Genomic DNA, 22987 nt, shown 5'->3' with positions numbered 1-22987 from the left:
GGAATCAATTTTGTATAAACGTTGGGTCTGACCCCCCTGGGGGCAGAGAGGCAGGGCCCAATAAGGGATATAGAGGAATAGTTTTAATTTCCTTCTTCCGTTGGGATGAAGGTATTTTGACCAAATTTGAACAGTAGCATCATATTTGGAAGGGAAATCAATTTTGTATAAATGGTGGTTTTGGACTCCCTGGGGCCTGAGTGGCGGGGCCCAATAGAGGAAACATAGCAAATTCTTTAAAAATCCTTTTTCCTCAGTAGGAATGACAGGATTTTTAGCTCACTGGGTTCGAAGCCAAGATGAGAGATGCCATACTGTGGCGTCCGTCGTCCATCCGTCAACAATTTCTTTAAACGACTTCTCCTTCTTAACAACTGATTGGAATTTAACTACATTTGACTGGAAGCATCCCTAGGTGGTGGAGATCCAAAATAGTACAAATGTTGGGGCTGACCCCCTAGGGGGCTGAGAGGCAGCAGGGCAAAAAGGGGCAATTTGGCTATATTGCTTTAAGCGACTTCTTCTCTGGAACTTAGAGATGGATATCAACCATATTTGACTGGAAGCATCCCTAGGTGGTGGGGATTCAAAATTGTACAAATGGACGGGCTGACCCCCCAGGGGGCTATAGGCGGGGCCAAAAGGGGGCAATTTGGCTATATTGCTATAAACAACTTCTTCTTAGAACTATGCCATGGATATCGATCATATTTGGTCGGAAGCATTCATGGGAGGCAGGAATTCAAAATTGTACAAATGATATGGCTGAATCCCAGGCTAAGAGGTGGGGCCAAAAACATTTTATTACTTGGAAATGGTTGAGATCCCACCATATAACCATATATACAATTACTGAGTATAAAGAGAAGAATGTCCAGGATGGCCCTAGGGTTCTAGCCCCACCCTTGAAGACATAGTCCCTGGGCCATAACTTTAAAACAATTGAGATCCCCACCCCAAAACTAGATATACAAATGCTGGGCATAAAGAGACGAATGCAGTCATGATATTAGAATAGACCCTGGGGTCTGACAGAACCTAGTTTGTTAGTCACAGCTTGGAAACAGTTGAGAGCCCCACCCTATAACTATCTATACAATTGCTGAGCATAAAGAGATGAATGCACATTTGCTTCCAGGATGGCCTTGGGGGCTGCCCCACCCTTGGAGACTTAACCCCTGGGTTATAACTTTGAAACAGTTGAGTTTCCCACCCCAAAACTATATATACAAATGCTGGGCAAAAAGAGACAAATGCAGTCATGATATTAGAATTGATCCTGGGGTCTGGCCACAACCCTAGGGATCGACCTAGTTTCCGAGACACAGCTTGGAAACAGTTGAGATCCCCACCCCATAACCATACATAAAATTGGTTGGCATGAAAAATCTAACACAGATATGCTACAAGGATTGGTCTTGGGATCTGGCATATTCCTTTGGATCTCATTTGGAGAAAAAAAATCCCCAATTGCTTATATATCTAGGTGAGCGATACAGGCCTTCTGGGTCTCTTGTGTTAAATTTGGGATGAAGCACCCTTAGTAGAAGGGGAACCAATTTTGTATAAACGGTGGGTCTGACCCCTCCTTTTGGCAGAGAGGCAGGGCAAAGAGGAAAAATAGTTTTTAAATCCTTCTTCTTCTATAGGAATGACAGGTTTATGTCCATATTTGGTCTAAAGCATCCTTGGGTGAAAGGGACCTAATTTTGTATCAACGATGGGTCTGACCCCCCCTGAGGACAGAGGGGCGGGGCCCAATACGGGAAACATAGCAGATTCTTTGAAATACTCCTTTTATTTGAGGAATGAAAAGATTTTGTCAAATTGCATATAAATATTACCCCTGACTAACCATGTAATACATGTACACTACCAGCAACATCTGGCTATTCTTACTTCAATTTTGCTAACATTTTCAGGTGAGCGATACAGGCCCTCTTGGCCTCTTGTTTGAAAGAAGTTGGACTGTCATTGTCATGTATGTTAAACTGAGTTTATAAACTTTTAAGTGAAGGAAAACAAGTACAGGAACAAATATGAAAGATCCAGAGAAACTAACAATACGTTAAACACCTATTTACAGGGAGGAAGATGTACCAGTCCTAACTTTATCTTCTGTTGGCCGAATGCTGTGATAGGGATGACCCATCCAAATGAGGCCATTCGGGACCTCTGCCAGGTAATTAAGCTGAGCTGAAAAAATAGCTACCATATAAGGAATTAAGTACATTTTTGTCTCTGCATGACAAAAGTAATATTACAAAATTTCTAATATAATAATAATATACAACATTTGATATAGCGACCTATCTAACTAACATAAGCCACTCTAAAGCGCTTTACAGTACATAGATAAACAATTAGCATATACATTGATCAATACAATTTTTTAGGAATTCGCAGGAACTGTCTTATCAGGCGCTAACCACTAATACTAAATAAATCTTTTAATTTAAAAACTCTTTGTGCATCACATTACATATAAATTTGTTGTAAAGGTGTTTTGTTATTGATAAAACACATAGATAACAAGAGATTGGTGTACATATTATTGTTCTGATTCCCTCTGTCTCGTAGGTGAAGTTTGAGGGCAGTGAGATGACAAAGGACGAGAGGGAAGCCTATAAACAGAAGGTAGTGGAGCAATGTATGACAGAGTCGTCAGGGTTTTATGCAGCATCACGGATCTGGAACGATGGTATGATTCTCCCAGAGAGCACACGCCAGGTAAGTCTGAAGAAGAACGCAAGACTTTTAGGTCTTATTGCAAAAGTTGAGCTTCACATTGATACCTGAGTTCTAAAAGGAGGTTAGTAGATATACTCACGTCTTAAGAAGAGGGTTGATCTTTAGAAGAGGGTTAATCTTTAGAAGAGGGTTAATCTTGAGAGGAGGGTTGATCTTAAGAAGAAGGTATAATGAATGTTAGTCCTTAGAGGGGTAATTTACCTTGCTTTGAACCCCATATGATATGCAGAAAGAGTGTATTTATAAATATAAATCTTATCTGTATGGTATGGCTATATCAAACGGGTGGAATTAAAACCTAGCATGAACTTCCTCTGTTTAATACAGAAATATGCATAGGTTTTTCTATATCTTACTGTCCTGTTGGGTTAACTTATCAGAGCAAGAGCTTGATTATTCATAGTAATACTGCATACAAGGAATTCCCTCTTGCAGTTAAATGATTGTGCTCTCTCCCTCCATAATGAGGGCGACTTTATCAATACAGCAAATATAAGTGAACTACATGATACACTTAGTTATTTTATGTGAAGGGCTTTTATGAGCCAAGGGCAAAAGTTTGACTGGGTGAAAAATGTCCAGGTATACAATATAGATAGTAGTTAATACATTTCTAAGAATAAACATGATTCATGTAAATATTGTACAGGTACTGCACCAGTGTATAGAGATATCCCTGGCGTACAGACAACCAACACAGATGATCTCCTCAGTGATCAGGATGTAGAACCTGCTGAACCAACAGTTCAGGGACACCTCTGATTTTGTGAATCCTTTACATACAAATCTTTCACACACAGTTGTAGATAAATTATTTAAACTTCACTGGAATTGGAACTTTTATATTTTGCTGATACCGATATATGAATTATGTGAATATGAATCAGGTAAAAATGTGTCATTATAATAAAACAAATAGTGAACTTAAGCATTCCTATCAATGTCCAACAAATCTTAAAGTTCATCTGCTTAATTTTAAAATATTTCTTCTTTTTTAGCTTTGTTATAATAAACCAATAATATTATATAATAACATTGTGGTATAACTTTGTATTTTGCGTCAAACCTGTTCAGATCACAGATGTAACTGATTTCTACTGTAAAATTATGACTTGATATTGTATTGAATTGTAAATCCTAGATAATTTGGTCTGTAGTGTATTGAGTTGTAAAACCTAGATAATTTGGTCTGTAGTGTAATTTTGCCACAATGTTTGATTTGTTACGTACTACTGAGAAAAATGTAAATTCTTACATGCGGATATGTTGTCATTGTGACTATTTAAACAGATGACAGTGTGGACATTTGTATGCTTACAATGGTTCAGAAATCTAGGTTATCAAATGTAATCTACACTGTATATAATCTATGTAATCAAATAATCTATAAGTTGAATTTTCACATGTAAATATTTTTGCACTTTACTCAACACCTTGAAAATGTCCAGTTTTAGCTCACCTGGTCCTACGTATACTGCGGCATCCGGCGTCCGTACGTCAACTTTTTCTTTTGAATGACTTCTTCTGAAGAACTGGAGGACCAAGGGTCATGCTATTTGGTCAGTTGGTACCTGGGATGGAGTGCTAAAAGTTTCATCATTAAAATTACCATGACCTACTTTCAAAGTTACAGGGGTCAAATATGCTAAAAATTCAGAAGACAATTAAATATAGTAATTTAATTTATTTCCGTCGTTTTTGGTATAGAAAATAAAATAAGTGTCATTGTATAATTTCTATCCCTCTGCAAAAAGTTTCGATTTTTTTGAAGGTAGACAACTCTCATCAGGATCAAAATTATTGTAAAATGTAAAATAAATGAATTATGAAGACTTTGTGTGTATTTGGTTCAATTTCTCACTCTTTTTGTATTAGATTATGTGTCCTGTTTGCTCTTAGATTGTATTTAGTAACTTTTATCCATACAATTACATTAAAAAAACGCTTTTTGTAACATTTTGTAGATATTTTATGATAAATAAAATATTTGTAGGGTTGATTAGCAATGTTTCTTTTCATTATTTTTTTTTTGTAATAGTTTTGAATAATGCCACACGCTCAAAAAATGTGGAAGTGTTGAATTTGACAAAAAAATCCTAGTTTATCGGAATGCTTAGATTTTCATAAAATCATTTCTATATAGTAACATAACCATTATGTGAAACTTTCATTGAATTCTGCTGGCTAATTGCGAAAGGGTGGAGCCTCCTTAAAAGTTCAAATTTCAAACAACAATATCTTAAGAACCGTTTAAGAGATGTTAAAATGTCTCGTGTTCTAGTTACCAAATTTGGTCTGAAGTTACCTATATGTCAGTTTCATGTAACAAAAAAAACAGTGAGCGATACAGGCCCTCTGGGTCTCTTGTTTCAGTATACCCGGGTTGCTGATCTACCAAGGTATTTTGTAGTATGTACCGGTCATATATGTCTAATGGTTGTTAAAGAATTTATCATTTATGTGATTATAACTAATTGCTTGACTTTTATTTATTTTTGAATTCCCGTGTTTGGTATGTAAACTAACCTAGAAACAGTATGACATACATGTACATGTATTATATGACGATGTATACAAATTTTCAGATGTTGCATTGTTATCTGATATGCTATAAAGTGCCTATGAGCTTATGCCTGTTCAGATCATTTACTGTTCTAATTATTCTTTAGTTATGTAATTATTCTACAGTGTTTTACTATTTAAGAGAATCAACTCCAATGAATAGATGAAAATAACTACACTTTCCTCTATGAATAAATGCTTTCCAAATATGTGTTTCTTTGTTACTTCTCCTGTATATCCAGTGGGTAGACAGCGAAATGTGTTCATACACGAGGTCTTTTGGGCATGTATCCTATCAATTTTGTGTAGGATAGGTTGTCAATAAATATACATGATAATGTTTGTAAATAAGTTTGGAAAGGACTTAAATAGGCCTAGCCTGATGTCCAATCCAATAATCAAGTGGCAAGTCTCATAAAATCTGCTGAAATCAAGATCATTAACTGTATTGAGGTAACTAAATACTGTATGTCTGTCACTAACCGGTCACATACTAATTATAACTAAATACTTTATGTCTGTCACTAACCTGTCACATAATAACTATAACTAAATACTCTATGTCTGTCACTACCTGTCACATGCTAACTATAACTAAATACTGAATGTCTGTCACATACTAATTATAACTAAATCCTGTATATCTGTCACTAACCTGTCACATACAAACTATAACTAAATACTGTATGTCTAAATAGGCCTAGCCTGATGTCCAATCCAATAATCAAGTGGCAAGTCTCATAAAATCTGCTGCAATCAAGATCATTAACTGTATTGAGGTAACTAAATACTGTATGTCTGTCACATACTAACTATAACTAAAGACTGTATGTCTGTCACTAATCTGTCACAAACTAACTATAACTAAATACTGAATGTCTTTCACTAACCTGTCACATACTACTTATAACTAAATACTGTATGTCTAAATAGGCCTAGCCTGATGTCCAATCCAATAATCAAGTGGCAAGTCTCATAAAATCTGCTGCAATCAAGATCATTAACTGTATTGAGGTAACTAAATACTGTATGTCTGTCAAATACTAATTATAACTAAATACTTTATGTCACTAACCTATCACATACTAATTATAACTTAATACTGTATGTCCGTCACTAACCTGTCACATACTAACTATAGCTAAATACTGTATGTCTGTGACTAACCTGTCACATACTAACTATAGCTAAATACTGTATGTCTGTGACTAACCTGTCACATACTAACTATAACTAAATACTGTATGTCTGTCACATACTAATTATAACTAAATACTTTATGTCACTAACCTATCACATACTAATTATAACTTAATACTGTATGTCCGTCACTAACCTGTCACATACTAACTAAAACTAAATACTGTATGTTTGTCACTAACCTGTCACATAATAACTATAACTAAATACTATATGTCTGGCACTAACCTGTAGCATACTTACTATAACTAAATACTGTATGTCTGTCTCTAACCTGTCACATACAAACTATAACTAAATACTGTATGTCTGTCACTAACCTGACACATACTAACTATAACTAAATACTGTTTGTCTGTCACTAACCTGTCACATACTAACTATAACTAAATACTGTATGTCTGTCACATACTAACTATAACTAAATACTGTATGTCTGTCACTAACCTGTCACATACTAATTATAACTAAATACTGTATGTCTGTCACTAACCTGTCCCATACTAACTATAACTAAATACTGTATGTCTGTCCCTAACCTGTCACATACTAACTAAAACTAAATACTGTATGTCTGTCACTAACCTGACACATAATAACTATAACTAAATACTGTTTGTCTGTCACTAGCCTGTCACATACTAACTATAACTAAATACTATATGTCTGGCACTAACCTGTCGCATACTTACTATAACTAAATACTGTATGTCTGTCTCTAACCTGTCACATACAAACTATAACTAAATACTGTATGTTTGTCACTAACCTGAAACCTACTAACTATAACTAAATACTGTTTGTCTGTCACTAACCTGCCACATACTAACTATAACTAAATACTATATGTCTGTCAGTAACCTGTCACATAATAACTATAACTAAATGCTTTATGTCTGTCATTAACCTGTCACATACTAATTATAACTAAATACTGTATGTCTGTCGCTATACCTGTCACATACTAATTATAACTAAATACTGTATGTCTGTCACTAACCTGTCACATAATAACTATAACTAAATACTGTATGTCTGTCACTACCTGTCACATGCTAACTATAACTAAATACTGAATGTCTGTCACTAACCTATCACATACTAACTATAACTAAATACTGTATGTCTGTCACTAACCTGTCACATACAAACTATAACTAAATACTGTATGTCTGTCACTAACCTGTCACATACTAACTATAACTTAATATTTCTAACTTATGAACTTCGTTTTATAGCTTTATGTTTCTTTAGAATCCTATCTGACATAAGTTGATTTTTCTTGCATTAATTAGCTCATCTGGCACGTCCGGCGTCAACTTTTTACTTTAAACAACTTCTTCTGAATAACCAATAGGCCTAGGTTGATGATAATTTGCCAATAATATGCTGGGATGAAGCACTACCAAGTTTGTTCAAATGAATCACCTTGACTTATATTCAAAGTCTCAGGAGGGTCAAATATGTTTTAGCATTTAAATAACTTCTTCTGCATAACCAATAGGCCTAGAGTGTCGATATTTTGCCAGTAACATGCTGGGATGATGGGCTACAAAGCTTGTTTAAATGAATGACCTTTACCGATATTCAATGTCACAGGGATCAAATATATTTAAAACCTTTAAAACACCTTCTGAATAATCACAAAGGCCTAAAGTGATATTTGGCAAGTCACATGCTGGTATAAAGGGCTACCAAATTTGTTAAAACAAATGACCTTGACATTTATTTAAGGTCACAGGGATCAAATATGTTCAAAATCTTGTTATGATTTCTTTTGGATAACCAAAAGGCCAAGGATGATGATATTTGGCCAGTAGCATGCTTGGATATAGGGCTACCTATTTTGTTTAAATAAATGACCTTGACCTATATTCAAGGTCACAGGGGTCAAATTTGGTATAAACCTTTAAAACAACTTCTTCTGAATAACCAAGAGACCTAGGGTGTCGATATTTGGCCCGCAACATGTGCAGATGAAGGGCTACCAATTTTGTTCAAATGAATGACCTTATCCCATTTCAAGGTTTCAGGGGACAAATATGTTAAAATCTTTCAATGGCTTCTTCTGAATAACCAATTTTAGAGGCCTTGGGTGATGATATTTGGCCAGTTACATGCTAGGATGATGGGCTACAAAGCTTGTTTAAATGAATGACCTTTGCTTGTATTCAAGGTCACAGGGAACAAATATGTTGAAATCATTAAATGACTTCTTTTGAATAACCAAAATGTCCAGGGTAAAGGTAGTTGGCCAGAAGTATATGAAAGGCTATAAAGTCTGTTCAACTTAATGTCCTTGTTTGGCTTTCAAGGTCACTAAAATCCTTTAATAGGTTCTTATGAATCAAACACTGATATTCTGCCTGTAGCTGTTTTTAGTCCACTTTTAAGATTACAAGTGTGAGATTAAAACCAGGTGAGTGATGCAGGGCCATTTGGCTTCTTGTAATATGTGTTGCAGGAAATGGATATACTCTAATGATTCAATGCATGTGAAAATGCCGTAGAATTGGGTGCGATTGAAATCAATACAAGTGTGTGTTGTGACCATTCAAACAGAACAATAGAAAGTTGATAAAATGTCATCAATTTTAAGCCATGTGTATAAACACATTGGCCATAAGCCTATGCCATGGCCAGCATATATCGGGTTATCCGTATTTCCACCAACTTTTTCTTTAAAACACTACAAGTCCTAATCAGCTTAATGGATTTTGACTATTTGGCCTGGAGCATCCTTGAGTAAAGGGAACTCAAATTTGTATAAACGGAGGATGTGCTCCCTAAGGCTCAATTGAGGTGAATCTTTAAAATCCTTCTCCTTCAGTACGATTGGAGGGATTTTAACTAAAGTTTTGTCAAGAGCATCCTTCGGCAAATTGGACCCAATTTTGTATAAATGGAAGATGTGTCCCCCTGAGAGAACAGGAGTGGGGCCCAATAGGGGAAAATGCGGTAAATGTTGCAAATCCACCCCACTACTTCATGGAGACAGAAAAAGGGACCTAATGAAGGTAGGGTGTTGCTGAGTGATAGAACCAATATATGAAATATTTGCAGTATTATAAATAATAAGGAACAGTTTCCACGGTTGCTTTATCATCCAGGTGAGCGATACATGCCCTCGGCAGCTCTTGTTTTCTGTTATAATTAAGAAATTCATCTTAAAAAATAACTTGCAATTAGTTTGTTGTTTTGGCTATGACCTGATGACCTTGTTATATTGGGAGTCATTACCTTTTTAATGCCTTTTTGGTGACGGCACCAATTTGAATAGATGATACTGGTCATTCAGTGTAGATAGGTTATATCATATACACAGTATTGGAATCAATGATATAACAAATGAAATCAAAAATTAAAGAGGGTCCCAATTTAGCCTGTAAAATGGGTGTCGGTTCATTACTGTCTACAGTAAACTGATTAAACACAGTTATATTCTCCCATGAATTAGAATAGGCCCAGCCTTCCTCAACATCTGTTATTTGCTCTTGTATTCTATAAAAAAAATCAAGTTTTTGTAAGCTCTTTGATTTTTGTGGCAAAGGCAGCCTTATTGGTTTCCGTATTTGAGTGGATCCTGGAATCTGCATCAAAACCTCTGACGCAGATAACGCTGGGGAAACTAGTCTGTCACTGAAACAATGACCATATTGAAACAGCTTCCATTACTGTTTGTGTGTATACTCCAGCACCACCAGTCCTTCCTGTTTGACATAGTTCTCGTTGTACGTACTGTAGTAGAATGTACAATGAAGAACCTGTAGCTGTCCATTATTATGTTTAGAAATGGACAGTTATAGGTAACAAAAATGATTTTAAGCACCAGCAAATCTTAGAAGAAAATCCACAATTTATTTATAACATATGACGTTTCTATATAAATGTACATTTAAATAAATTAACAAATTAACAAAATATAATCCATTGAAACACCACAGATAGTTATATTTGATCCAGGAACATTCAGCTTGCCCATATCACTTTTGATTGTTTTTTGAGTAATCCTATTTTTCTTTTAAAATATGAATATTGACGGAATAGAAAAACATGTCTTGATTAGGAACAATCCAACAGATCTTCACACACAATGATCCATTCTTGGAGGTAGAATTAACCCAATAGCCATTTCCTGATATTGCACGAATGTAGTGGTTATTTCCTGTACGTGAGATCCTTTAACTGCCACCAGTGTTGGTTAAGGAGATGTTTGAAGTTTGAATTGATTTACCCTCTGCTTCAGGATATTTTGTTTTTCTATTTTTATCACGATGCCGCAATTTAAGTGTCATTTTAGTAAACGTCAACGTATGCTCTCTGTTCAATGTGTTGTGTTAATCAACATGCCTTTACCTTCCAAAATAATGTTGAAAGTGATATTGTCGTCTCCTGAGGATCACATGTTCTCACATCAAACGACTAAGCTGGACTGACTGGTAAATACCCAGGATTCTCTTTATCAGTATTTGGCCATGAAAATTACGTGCATTTCCAAATATAGTAACTCTACCTGTACCTGTCCAGTAAGTTAATACTATAGTAACTCTACCTGTACCTGTTCAGTAAGTTAATACCATAGTAACTCTACCTGTACCTGTCCAGTAAGTTAATACTATAGTAACTGTCCCTGTACCTGTCCAGTAAATTAATACTATGCATTCCTGAATGAATGACCTTTGCTGCATACACCTAAATGCATTGTCTTTGTTAACTTCATTACCTGTACATTGTTCAGTAGCTGTCCATTATTCTTATCACAAAAAGGTGCCCACTATTCATTCCGACACAGAATGGACAGTTTTCGGCCTTTTTCCTTTACATAATACTGCCACTGCGAAAAACCTTTGAAACTCTAAAATGGTGTGTGTTTTTGGAGGAGACGGAGATCATGTACGCGGAAAGAGAATACATATTCATTTTACGTGAATATAAGAGGTTTTCAAAAGAAAATATAATCCATCTTTCCAACGGTACTAAGCATTGTCCCGTAGATCAACTAGACATGTTGTTTTTGATGCAAGAAAGTTAGGTGGGGTCGACTTTTCGACATCGCGAGCTTTCCGCCCTTCTCGTATATATGATCACTGGGGTGTCATTTTTACCGAAAATCGATCTAAACCAATAAAGCATATAACATTACTTTGAACACCTTCGTTAAGGTATAATGTAGCTGTAACAAATTCCCAGGTCCCTGTGCTTTCTGCACTTGAATTATCTTGAGCCACGCCGCTGTCACCATTTTCTACACTATTAACTTGACATTACAGCAGCTGGTGTAACAACTGGATCTTTCCCAAAAATGGCGTCCATTTCTTTTTCGTTTTAGAAGCTCTTCCGTGCATTTCTAGATTTCCTATTGCTATCTTTATTATTTTTGTATGCCCGCGTTAGTGTATTCCATCTTCCTGCTACTTGATTAGATGTGAAAGAGGCGTGCCTTTATCTTTTAACGTGCCTGCGATGGTACTCACATGGCTCCACTTCGTGTGGTCATCAATCAGCAAAGCTGAAGATATTGTCAACACCAGTCAAGAAGCTTAAACAAAAGCATGCAATGCACTGTAATTCTGCTATATAAAAAAAAATCTTTGAAAAATATCAAATTAGTATTTTATTGTGTATTTCGTCATATGAACTAAATAGGAGGCCCATCGGACCTGTGATGATTGATTGATTGATAGGTTACCCGTCCGCTTCACTACATAGAAGTTCGGTTATCCAGCAGACGAAGAAAAAACGGGAAAATGAGTAGAAGGAACACCGCATATTTTCCTTGTTTATCATATAAACGTAGATAGCTACAAAACACTAAATGTGTCTTCTTTAAGGATCTTGTTAACGCGGTGACCGACATGATAAAGCCGTTAATTCTGGTCGACTTATGATCATCTAACTGATGATCGTGTCTACTGGACTGTGCTGCTGGACTTAGTTGTGCTGAACTTAGCTATGCTGCTGGAATTAGCTGTGCTGCTGGACTTAGTTGTGCTGCTGGACTTAGCTATGCTGCTGGACTTAGATGTGCTGGACTTAGATGTGCTGAACTTAGCTATGCTGCTGGAATTAGCTGTGCTACTGGACTTGGCTGTGTGCTGGACTTAATTGTGCTGCTGGACTTAGCTGTGCTGCTGGACTTGGCTGTGCTGCTGGAAATAGTTGTGCTGCTGGACTTAGTTGTGCTGCTGGACTTAGTTGTGCTGCTGGACTTGGCTGTGCTGCTGGACTTAGATGTGCTGGACTTGGCTGTGCTGCTGGACTTAGCTGTGCTACTGGACTTAGATGTGCTGCTGGACTTAGTTGTGCTGCTGTACTTATCTGTGCTACTGGACTGGGCTGTGCTGTTGGATTTAGCTGTGCTACTGGACTGTGCTGTGCTGCTGGACTTAGTTGTGCTGCTGGACTTGGCTGTGCTGCTGGACTTAGATGTGCTGGACTTAGTTGTGCTGCTGGACTTAGCTGTGCTGCTGGACTTAGCTGTGCTACTGGACTTAGCTGTGCTACTGGACTTAGCTGTGCTACTGGACTTGACTGTGCTGCTTGACTTAGATGTGCTACTGGACTTAGCTGTGCTGCTGGACTTAGATGTGCTGGACTTAGTTGTGCTGTTGGACTTAGATGTGCTGCTGGACTTAGATGTGCTGGACTTAGATGTGTTGCTGGACTTAGATGTGCTGAACTTAGCTATGCTGCTGGAATTAGCTGTGCTACTGGACTTGCCTGTGTGCTGGACTTAGTTGTGCTGCTGAACTTAGCTGTGCTGCTGGACTTGGCTGTGCTGCTGGACTAAGTTGTGCTGCTGGACTTAGTTGTGCTGCTGGACTTAGTTGTGCTGCTGGACTTAGCTGTGCTACTGGACTTAGTTGTGCTGCTGGACTTAGTTGTGCTGCTGGACTTAGTTGTGCTGCTTGACTTGGCTGTGCTACTGGACTTAGTTGTGCTGTTGGACTTAGATGTGCTGTTGGACTTAGATGTGCTGGATTTAGCTGTGCTACTGGACTTAGATGTGCTACTGGACTTAGTTGTGCTGTTGGACTTAGATGTGCTGTTGGACTTAGATGTGCTGCTGGACTTAGTTGTGCTACTGGACTTAGCTGTGCTGCTGGACTTAGCTGTGCTACTGGACTTAGTTGTGCTGCTGGACTTAGTTGTGCTGCTGGACTTAGTTGTGCTGCTTGACTTGGCTGTGCTGCTGGACTTAGTTGTGCTGTTGGACTTAGATGTGCTGCTGGACTTAGTTGTGCTGCTGGACTTAGCTGTGCTACTGGACTTAGCTGTGCTACTGGACTTAGATGTGCTACTGGACTTAGTTGTGCTGCTGGACTTAGATGTGCTGGACTTAGTTGTGCTGCTGGACTTAGCTGTGCTGCTGGACTTAGCTGTTCTGCTGGACTAAGTTGTGCTGCTTGAGTTAGCTGTGCTGCTGGACTTAGCTGTGCTGCTGGACTTAGCTGTTCTGCTGGACTAAGTTGTGCTGCTTGAGTTAGCTGTGCTGCTGGACTTAGCTGTGCTGCTGGACTTAGCTGTTCTGCTGGACTAAGTTGTGCTGCTGGACTTAGCTGTGCTGCTGGACTTAGCTGTTCTGCTGGACTAAGTTGTGCTGCTTGACTTAGCTGTGCTGCTGGACTTAGCTGTGCTGCAGGACTTAGCTGTGCTGCTGGACTTAGATGTGCTGGACTTAGCTGTGCTGCTGGACTTAGATGTGCTGCTGGACTTAGTTGTGCTGCTGGACTTAGCTGTGCTGCTGGACTTAGCTGTGCTGCTGGACTTAGTTGTGCTGCTGGACTTAGTTGTGCTGCTGGACTTGGCTGTGCTTCTGGACTTAGATGTGTTGGACTTGGCTGTGCTGCTGGACTTAGCTGTGCTACTGGACTTGGCTGTGCTGCTGGACTTAGTTGTGCTGCTGGACTTAGCTGTGCTACTGGAATTAGCTGTGCTACTGGACTTAGATGTGCTGCTGGACTTAGTTGTGCTGCTGTACTTAGGTGTGCTACTGGACTGGGCTGTGCTGTTGGACTTAGCTGTGCTACTGGACTGTGCTGTGCTGCTGGACTTAGTTGTGCNTGGACTTAGTTGTGCTACTGGACTTAGTTGTGCTGTTGGACTTAGATCTGCTGTTGGACTTAGATGTGCTGGACTTAGCTGTGCTACTGGACTTAGATGTGCTACTGGACTTAGATGTGCTACTAGACTTAGTTGTGCTGTTGGACTTAGATGTGCTGTTGGACTTAGTTGTGCTACTGGACTTAGTTGTGCTGTTGGACTTAGATCTGCTGTTGGACTTAGATGTGCTGGACTTAGCTGTGCTACTGGACTTAGATGTGCTACTGGACTTAGATGTGCTACTAGACTTAGTTGTGCTGTTGGACTTAGATGTGCTGTTGGACTTAGATGTGCTGCTGGACTTAGCTGTGCTACTGGACTAAGCTGTGCTGCTGGACTTAGCTGTGCTACTGGACTTAGCTGTGCTACTGGACTTAGCTGTGCTACTGGACTTGGCTGTGCTGCTTGACTTAGATGTGCTGGACTTAGATGTGCTACTGGACTTGGCTGTGTGCTGGACTTAGTTGTGCTGCTGAACTTAGCTGTGCTACTGGACTGTGCTGTGCTGCTGGACTTAGTTGTGCTGCTGGACTTAGCTGTGCTACTGGACTTAGCTGTGCTGCTGGACTTAGATGTGCTAATGGACTTAGCTGTGCTGCTGGACTGGGCTGTGCTGCAGGTTAGATGTGCTGCTGGACTTAGATGTGCTACTGAACTTAGCTGTGCTGCTGGACTGGGCTGTGCTGCAGGACTTAGCTGAGCTACTGGACTTAATTGTGCTACTGGACTTAGATGTGCTGCTGGACTTAGCTGTGCTGCTGGACTGGGCTGTGCTGCAGGACTTAGCTGAGCTACTGGACTTAATTGTGCTACTGGACTTAGATGTCTACTGGACTTAGTTGTGCTGCTGGACTTAGTTGTTCTGCTGGACTTAGCTGTGCTGCTGGACTTAGATGTGCTGGACTAAGCTGTGCTACTGGACTTAGCTGTGCTACTGGACTTAGCTGTGCTACTGGACTTAGTTGTGCTGTTGGACTTAGATCTGCTGTTGGACTTAGATGTGCTGGACTTAGCTGTGCTACTGGACTTAGCTGTGCTGTTGGACTTAGCTGTGCTACTGGACTTAGCTGTGCTGTTGGACTTAGCTGTGCTACTGGACTTAGCTGTGCTACTTGACTTAGCTATGCTACTGGACTTAGCTGTGCTACTGGACTTAGATGTGCTACTGGACTTAGTTGTGCTGTTGGACTTAGATGTGCTGTTGGACTTAGCTGTGCTACTGGACTTAGTTGTGCTACTGGACTTAGATGTGCTGCTGGACTTAGTTGTGCTACTGGACTTAGCTGTGCTGATGGACTTAGCTGTTCTGCTGGACTTAGATGTGCTACTGGACTTAGATGTGCTACTGGACTTAGATGTGCTACTGGTCTTAGTTGTGCTGTTGGACTTAGATGTGCTGTTGGACTTAGCTGTGCTACTGGACTTAGTTGTGCTGTTGGACTTAGATGTGCTGTTGGACTTAGTTGTGCTACTGGACTTAGTTGTGCTGTTGGACTTAGTTGTGCTGCTGGGCTTAGTTGTGCTACTGGACTTAGCTGTGCTACTGGACTTAGATGTGCTGGACTTAGCTGTGCTGCTGGACTTAGATGTGCTACTGGACTTATCTGTGCTGCTGGACTGGCCTGTGCTGCAGGACTTAGCTGAGCTACTGGACTTAATTGTGCTACTGGACTTAGATGTCTACTGGACTTAGTTGTGCTGCTGGACTTAGTTGTTCTGCTGGACTTAGCTGTGCTGCGGGACTTAGCTGCGCTGCTTGACTTAGCTGTGCTCCTGGACTTAGATGTGCTACTGGACTTAGATGTGCTACTGGTCTTAGTTGTGCTGTTGGACTTAGATGTGCTGTTGGACTTAGCTGTGCTACTGGACTTAGCTGTGCTGATGGACTTAGCTGTTCTGCTGGACTTAGATGTGCTACTGGACTTAGCTGTGCTGCTGGACTTAGCTGTGCTGCTTGACTTAGCTGTGCTACTGGACTTAGATGTGCTGGTTAGCTGTGCTGCTGGACTTAGATGTGCTACTGCACTTAGATGTGCTACGGGACTTAGTTGTGCTGTTGGACTTAGTTGTGCTGCTGGGCTTAGTTGTGCTACTGGACTTAGCTGTGCTACTGGACTTAGTTGTGCTGTTGGACTTAGATCTGCTGTTGGACTTAGATGTGCTGGACTTAGCTGTGCTGCTGGACTTAGATGTGCTACTGGACTTATCTGTGCTGCTGGACTGGCCTGTGCTGCAGGACTTAGCTGAGCTACTGGACTTAATTGTGCTACTGGACTTAGATGTCTACTGGACTTAGTTGTGCTGCTGGACTTAGTTGTGCTACTGGACTTAGATGTGCCACTGGACTAAGATGTGCTACTAGACTTAGTTGTGCTGTTGGACCTAGATGTGCTGTTGGACTTAGATGTGCTGCTGGACTTAGTTGTGCTGCTGGACTTAGCTGCGCTGATGGACTTAGCTGTGCTGCTGGACTTAGCTGTGCTGCAGGACTTAGCTGTGCTGCTGGACTTAGATCTGCTGGACTTAGCTGTGCTGCTGGACTTAGTGGACTTAGCTGTGCTACTGGACTTAGATGTGCTGCTGGACTTAGATGTGCTACTGGACTTATCTGTGCTGCTGGACTGGCCTGTGCTGCAGGACTTAGCTGAGCTACTGGACTTAATTGTGCTACTGGACTTAGATGTCTACTGGACTTAGTTGTGCTGCTGGACTTAGTTGTTCTGCTGGACTTAGCTGTGCTGCTGGACTTAGTGGACTTAGCTGTGCTACTGGACTTAGATGTGCCACTGGACTTAGATGTGCTACTAGACTTAGTTGTGCTGTTGGACCTAGATGTGCTGTTGGACTTAGATGTGCTGCTGGACTTAGCTGTGCTACTGGACTTAGATGTGCTGGACTTAGCTGTGCTGCTGGACTTAGATGTGCTGAAATGAGCTATTCTGCTGAACTTAGCTGTGCTACTGGACTTGGCTGTGCTTCTAAACTTAGCTGTGCTGCTGGACTTAGCTGTGGTGCTGGACTTAGATGTGCTACTGGACTTAGTTGTGCTGTTGGACTTAGATCTGCTGTTGGACTTAGATGTGCTGGACTTAGCTGTGCTGCTGGACTCAGCTGTGCTACTGGACTTAGATGTGCCACTGGACTTAGTTGTGCTGCTGGACTTAGTTGTTCTGCTGGACTTAGCTGTGCTGCTGGACTCAGCTGTGCTACTGGACTTAGATGTGCCACCGGACTTAGATGTGCTACTAGACTTAGTTGTCCTGTTGGACCTAGATGTGCTGTTGGACTTAGATGTGCTGCTGGACTTAGTTGTGCTGCTGTACTTAGTTGTGCTGCTGGACTTAGCTGTGCTGCTTGACTTAGCTGTGCTACTGGACTTAGATGTGCTGGACTTAGTTGTGCTGCTGGACTTAGGTGTGTTACTGGACTTAGCTGTGGTACTGGACTTTGCTACTGGCATTAGATGTGCTACTACACTTAGTTGTGCTGCTGGACTTAGTTGTGCTGCTGTACTTAGCTGTGTTACTGGACTTAGCTGTGGTGCTGGACTTAGATGTGCTACTGGACTTAGTTGTGCTGCTGGACTTAGTTGTGCTGCTGGACTTAGTTGTTCTGCTGGACTTAGTTGTGCTGCTGGACTTAGTTGTTCTGCTGGACTTAGATGAGCTGAACTTAGCTATGCTGCTGGAATTAGCTGTGCTACTGGACTTGGCTGTGCTGCTAAACTTAGTTGTGCTGCTGGACTTAGCTGTGTTACTGGAATTAGCTGTGCTACTGGACTTAGATGTGCTGGACTTAGTTGTGCTGCTGGACTTGGCTGTGCTGCTGGACTTAGTTGTGCTGCTGGACTTAGCTGTGTTACTGGACTTAGCTGTGGTACTGGACTTAGATGTGCTACTGGACTTAGATGTGCTGCTGGACTTAGTTGTTCTGTTGGACTTAGCTGTGCTACTGGACTAGCCTGTGCTACTGGACTTAGATGTGCTGGACTTAGCTGTGCTACTAGACTGGGCTGTGCTGGACTTAGCTGTGCTACTGGACTGTGCTGTGCTGCAGGACTTAGATGTGCTGGACTTAGCTGTGCTACTGGACTTAGATGTGCTGGACTTAGCTGTGCTGCTGGACTTAGCTGTGCTGCTGGACTGGGCTGTGCTGCAGGACTTAGATGTGCTGGACTTGACTGTGCTGCTGGACTGGGCCGGTGCCATAGGGTAACTTTGAGGTGCAGAACCAGAGCCAGTGGGTTCATCTTCCTCAAAGTGGATTCGACTGACAAACTGTTTCCTAAAATCAAAACAACCATCTATTCAGATTTAAAAGCTTAACATCTTTAGATGTAAACTATTCCATTTCATACTTCCCAGCCCATCATATTCTTTTACAAAAGTGAATTAGATAATTGTTTTGTTAACAAAAACATATTAGTCTCCCCTCATCAGTAAGTTACTGTACTCTACTGTAAGACTACAGGTAACACGACCAGTGTTCAATGTGAAGACTGCAGGTTTAACGTTACGCTTAGATTAAGTCAAAGGCTGTGAAGCATTCTAGGCAATACAGCTACACACTGCCTAGAAGCTGCTGCAAGGTTTACGGTAATGCCGAATAAGCGTTTCATAACGTATAAATTAAAAGGTCTTCTTTCAACAATTACAGTTTCGTCATAACCGGCATTAACCAAAGTTGTAAAATAATGTCTCGTGTGATTGACATGTCTAAAATTAACCCTTATCAATGATCGTTAAGTAGGATTGTCGGTCAGTTAGGCTACTATAATAAATAAGCATTTACGTACACCTCGATAAGCAGACAGGCATCCTAAATAGTTTTGGCTTTCCTTGTCGTAAGCCCTAGCTATTCATATCAATAAGGTTAAGTATCAAGCCTTTTCCAATGCTATAGCAATTGCATTATGTGACCAGGCATAACTACATACAAGTACATCTGATGTGTAGAAAAGCGTAGGTAATTGCATTGTCTAATTGCTTGAGACCTTGCGGTTTGTAGGCATATCATTTATACACAATAATAACAAACATGTATTTCAAAACACCTGGTCGAAGTAAAGTACAAACATGGCACAATTCTATATGCATCAATCAATTAGGTAACAAACACGGCACAGTTCTATATGCATCAATCAATTAGGTAACAAACACGGCACAGTTCTATATGCATCAATCAATTAGGTAACAAACACGGCACAGTTCTATATGCATCAATCAATTAGGTAACAAACACGGCACAGTTCTATATGCATCAATCAATTAGGTAACAAACACGGCACAGTTCTATATGCATCAATCAATTAGGTAACAAACACGGCACAGTTCTATATGCATCAATCAATTAGGTAACAAACACGGCACAGTTATAAATGCATCAATCAATTAGGTCACAAACACGGCACAGTTCTATATGCATCAATCAACAAGTTAACAAACATGGCACAGTTCTATATACATCAATCAATTAGGTCACAAACACAGCACAGCTCTATATGCATCAATCAATTAGGTAACACACACGTCAGAAATCCATATTGGGTTAATTTCTGAACTCAATTAAAAAATCAATTAAGATCATCAAATTTAAGAAATTAGTCACGTTACCTCATTAAGTATGATGGATATTTTAAATCGATATACCAATTGTTTGTATGGTTCACTTTTCAATGGGGTCCGTTTTCAACGGGTTTGTAGAAATCAATTTGAGTTAGAGGCCTTTTCCCACGGCTTCCCGCTTTCATTTTCCACGTTGAAAACTATAGTTCAAGTTCTTTATTTGCTGAAGTTTTACAACTTATGGCAATTAAAGATAAGACAAAGACACTCACAAGGACACACTCACACTGACTCGCACACATCATCCGCATCATCAAGAACACTCGCACTAACTCGCACACATCATCCTCTTCATCATCCTCATCTTCCTCATCATCCTCATCGTTCCATCATCACATCATCATCATCATATCAGCAACAGCAGCAGCAAGCATTCGTCATTCATCATACTCACATTCATACACACGCCCGAACCCTTTTCACCCTCATTCACCAAGACAAGACTTATCAATATGATGGTATATTGCATAATTTGTATTCAATAAACTGATATACAACATGTATCATCTAGATCTGCTCTACGTTTAAACGCTAGTGATAAATACTTTCCTAAATTATTAAGTTCTTTTGTGGGTTCGATTTGGAGTAATTGAACGAATTTTCCACGTTGAAAACTGAACACGTTCCTTTTTCCACGGGGTCTATTTTAAACGTTTCACCGGCATCGATAATATGCCTAGGATTCCTTAATAAAGACGAAAATAAGTCTTTTCGAGTTGTTTATTGTACACATGTACATGGTTACAACAAAATCTTGACGTCTGTCCAAGTCCCAACTTTTGGAGCCGAGTTTCTCTCCAGCGAGAGATACTTCTGTAGTGGTACACTTAATGTTGCATTATCTTTATGTATACATGTATATAAATATCATATTTGATAATTAATGTTTCTAAAAAATAAGTTTGACACACAACACATTAGTATACTGCACTTACAATACAACACGACAAGGCTACATATGCTAGCTTACTGTGACACCAGTCTCCTACAATACCATATACTTATCCTGTGTGTAAATAGTGATTCTGATATATACAGGTTCACAGATTATACAGAGTCCGGTCTGGTTATGTTACGCACTGATACACAACTTTTACAACCAAATCGTTTACAAATATAATCATCATTCTAGTTTAACGTATACATATATGTTACCAAAAGATAACAAAAAGTAAGTACAGGTGTTCCGTTGTTTTGACGTCCTTGGCTGAACTAATTAACGTTAAGTACTCGTGTTCGGTTGTCCTTGGCTGAACTAATTAACTTTAAGTTCTCGTGTTCGGTTGTTTTGACGTCCTTGGCTGAACTAATTAACGTTAAGTAAACGTGTTCCGTTGTTTTGACGTCATTGGTTGAACTAATTAACGTTAAGTTTACGTGTTCGGTTGTTTTGACGTCATTGGCTGAACTAATTAACGTCAAGTACAGGTGTTTCGTTGTTTTGACGTCCTTGGCTGAACCAATTAACGTTAAGTACACGTGTTCGGTTGTTTTGACGTCCTTGACTGAACTAATTAACGTTAAGTACTCGTGTTCGGTTGTTTTGACGTCCTTTGCTGAACTTATTAACGTTAAGTACACGTGTTCGGATGTTTTGACGTCATTGGCTGAACTCAAGATTTAAGATTCAAGAAGCTTTATTTAACGTCGCATATACATGTAACATAATAACATTTGCACTGTAGTGCTATTCTTGCGACAAAACATATATAAAATTTAACAAGGATCACAGTACTATGAATAAATATAAAAACAGGACAACAATTTAAATTAGATATGCTAAAAGTATACAGTAGAGCATATGCTATCACACTTGAATGTCACACAAGTGTTACAAAAGACAAGTTAAGACACTATACTAGTGTAATGTACATGTACATATATGCTAATGTAGCAAAGTGTAAAAATTTACAGGATATACACTAATAGAGTGTGAATTAAAAAGAGACAATGAAGTCATAAATAGAAACAGAGCTATAATTATGATATTGTAAAAAAGTAATGATCTTTTAAATAATGGAGCTCAAATCTAAAATAAATATCAATTATATAATAAGTATATTACTGAAGTATATTAAATTAAATAACACAAGCAGCAGTGAAATTAAATAGTTGTAGTATAAAACATGAAGGTAGATTCCAAAGGGGGACAACTCACATTATATGGTGTGTGCAGATAGCACATGTACATGAGCAGACATTTTTGTTCCAGGTGCGGAGCAGCCCACGAAACGACTTATTGTTTTCAGCTAATCGAAGTTCATTTGGTAGGCTGTTCCACACCTGGGAAGCAGCAAATCGGAAAGATCTCTTACCATATGTGGAGGTGTTCACCTTTGGAATCTTTACCAGGTTATCTTGTCTCAGGTTGTAAAACACTTCTTTCCTCTCAACAAGATTTTGTAAAATTGATGGAGAAATTTCATTTAAAATTTTAAAAACCTCAGAGACCATATCTTTCATACGTTTTACATGTAAAAAAAACAAGTTTGTGTTTCCTAAGAATATCAATGACTGGGGAAACAATCATTTTCAATAAAAACGAAGTGCTCGTTCCTGAACTTTTTCCATTTTTCGAGTATTTGTCAATGTACAAAAGTGCCAGGCAAGTGGACAATAGTTAAAATTTGATAGAGTAAAAGACTTAAAATGGTAATTTTCCCTTTCTTTGTAAGATTGTTTCCCAGTCTTTTTAAAACAGCAAGTTGTTTAGCAGCTCAAATGTTTACAACTACGTCCTTGGCTGC

The 22987-nt window shown here is 39.5% G+C and overlaps 3 protein-coding genes across 3 annotated transcripts; 1 reads left to right on the top strand and 2 right to left on the bottom strand.

Annotated features, from left to right (window-relative positions):
- The first annotated feature begins 1978 nt into the window (after positions 1–1978).
- Positions 1979–4393, top strand: LOC110456349 (methylcrotonoyl-CoA carboxylase beta chain, mitochondrial-like). Its single transcript, XM_021507032.1, has 3 exons — positions 1979–2182; positions 2581–2730; positions 3401–4393. Exons 1-3 carry the CDS (start codon positions 2144–2146, stop codon positions 3476–3478), a joined length of 267 nt encoding a protein of 88 aa, XP_021362707.1. The 5' UTR covers positions 1979–2143; the 3' UTR covers positions 3479–4393.
- Positions 4394–12565: 8172 nt separating this feature from the next.
- LOC110456343 (uncharacterized serine-rich protein C215.13-like) lies at positions 12566–13246 on the bottom strand (the record flags this gene model as incomplete). The annotated part of the gene is made up of 1 exon (XM_021507020.1): positions 12566–13246. A coding segment is annotated over one exon (681 nt), but the record flags the coding sequence as incomplete, so codon positions are not given.
- Positions 13247–13299: 53 nt separating this feature from the next.
- LOC110456342 (serine-rich adhesin for platelets-like) lies at positions 13300–19281 on the bottom strand. The gene is given in 9 exon segments (XM_021507019.1): positions 13300–13900; positions 14123–14470; positions 14583–14927; positions 15077–15410; positions 15534–16238; positions 16301–16867; positions 16999–18069; positions 18143–18900; positions 19271–19281. Coding segments are annotated over 9 exon segments (4740 nt in total).
- Between the last annotated feature and the right edge of the window lie 3706 nt (positions 19282–22987).

Source organism: Mizuhopecten yessoensis, unplaced genomic scaffold, assembly GCF_002113885.1.
Source record: "Mizuhopecten yessoensis strain PY_sf001 unplaced genomic scaffold, ASM211388v2 scaffold8693, whole genome shotgun sequence".
NCBI lineage: Eukaryota > Metazoa > Mollusca > Bivalvia > Pectinida > Pectinidae > Mizuhopecten > Mizuhopecten yessoensis.
The sequence above is the reverse complement of the archived record's forward strand: the minus strand, read 5'-3'. Positions and strand labels throughout refer to the sequence as shown.

What these genes read in the sequence shown, in the direction of transcription:
- LOC110456349 (XM_021507032.1), top strand. Translation starts at nt 2,144, where the DNA reads ATGACCCATCCAAATGAGGCCATTCGGGACCTCTGCCAG. An exon ending in CCATTCGGGACCTCTGCCAG is followed by an intron (nt 2,183 to 2,580) that starts GTAATTAAGCTG and finishes TCTGTCTCGTAG; the next exon opens with GTGAAGTTTGAGGGCAGTGA. An exon ending in TCCCAGAGAGCACACGCCAG is followed by an intron (nt 2,731 to 3,400) that starts GTAAGTCTGAAG and finishes AATATTGTACAG; the next exon opens with GTACTGCACCAGTGTATAGA.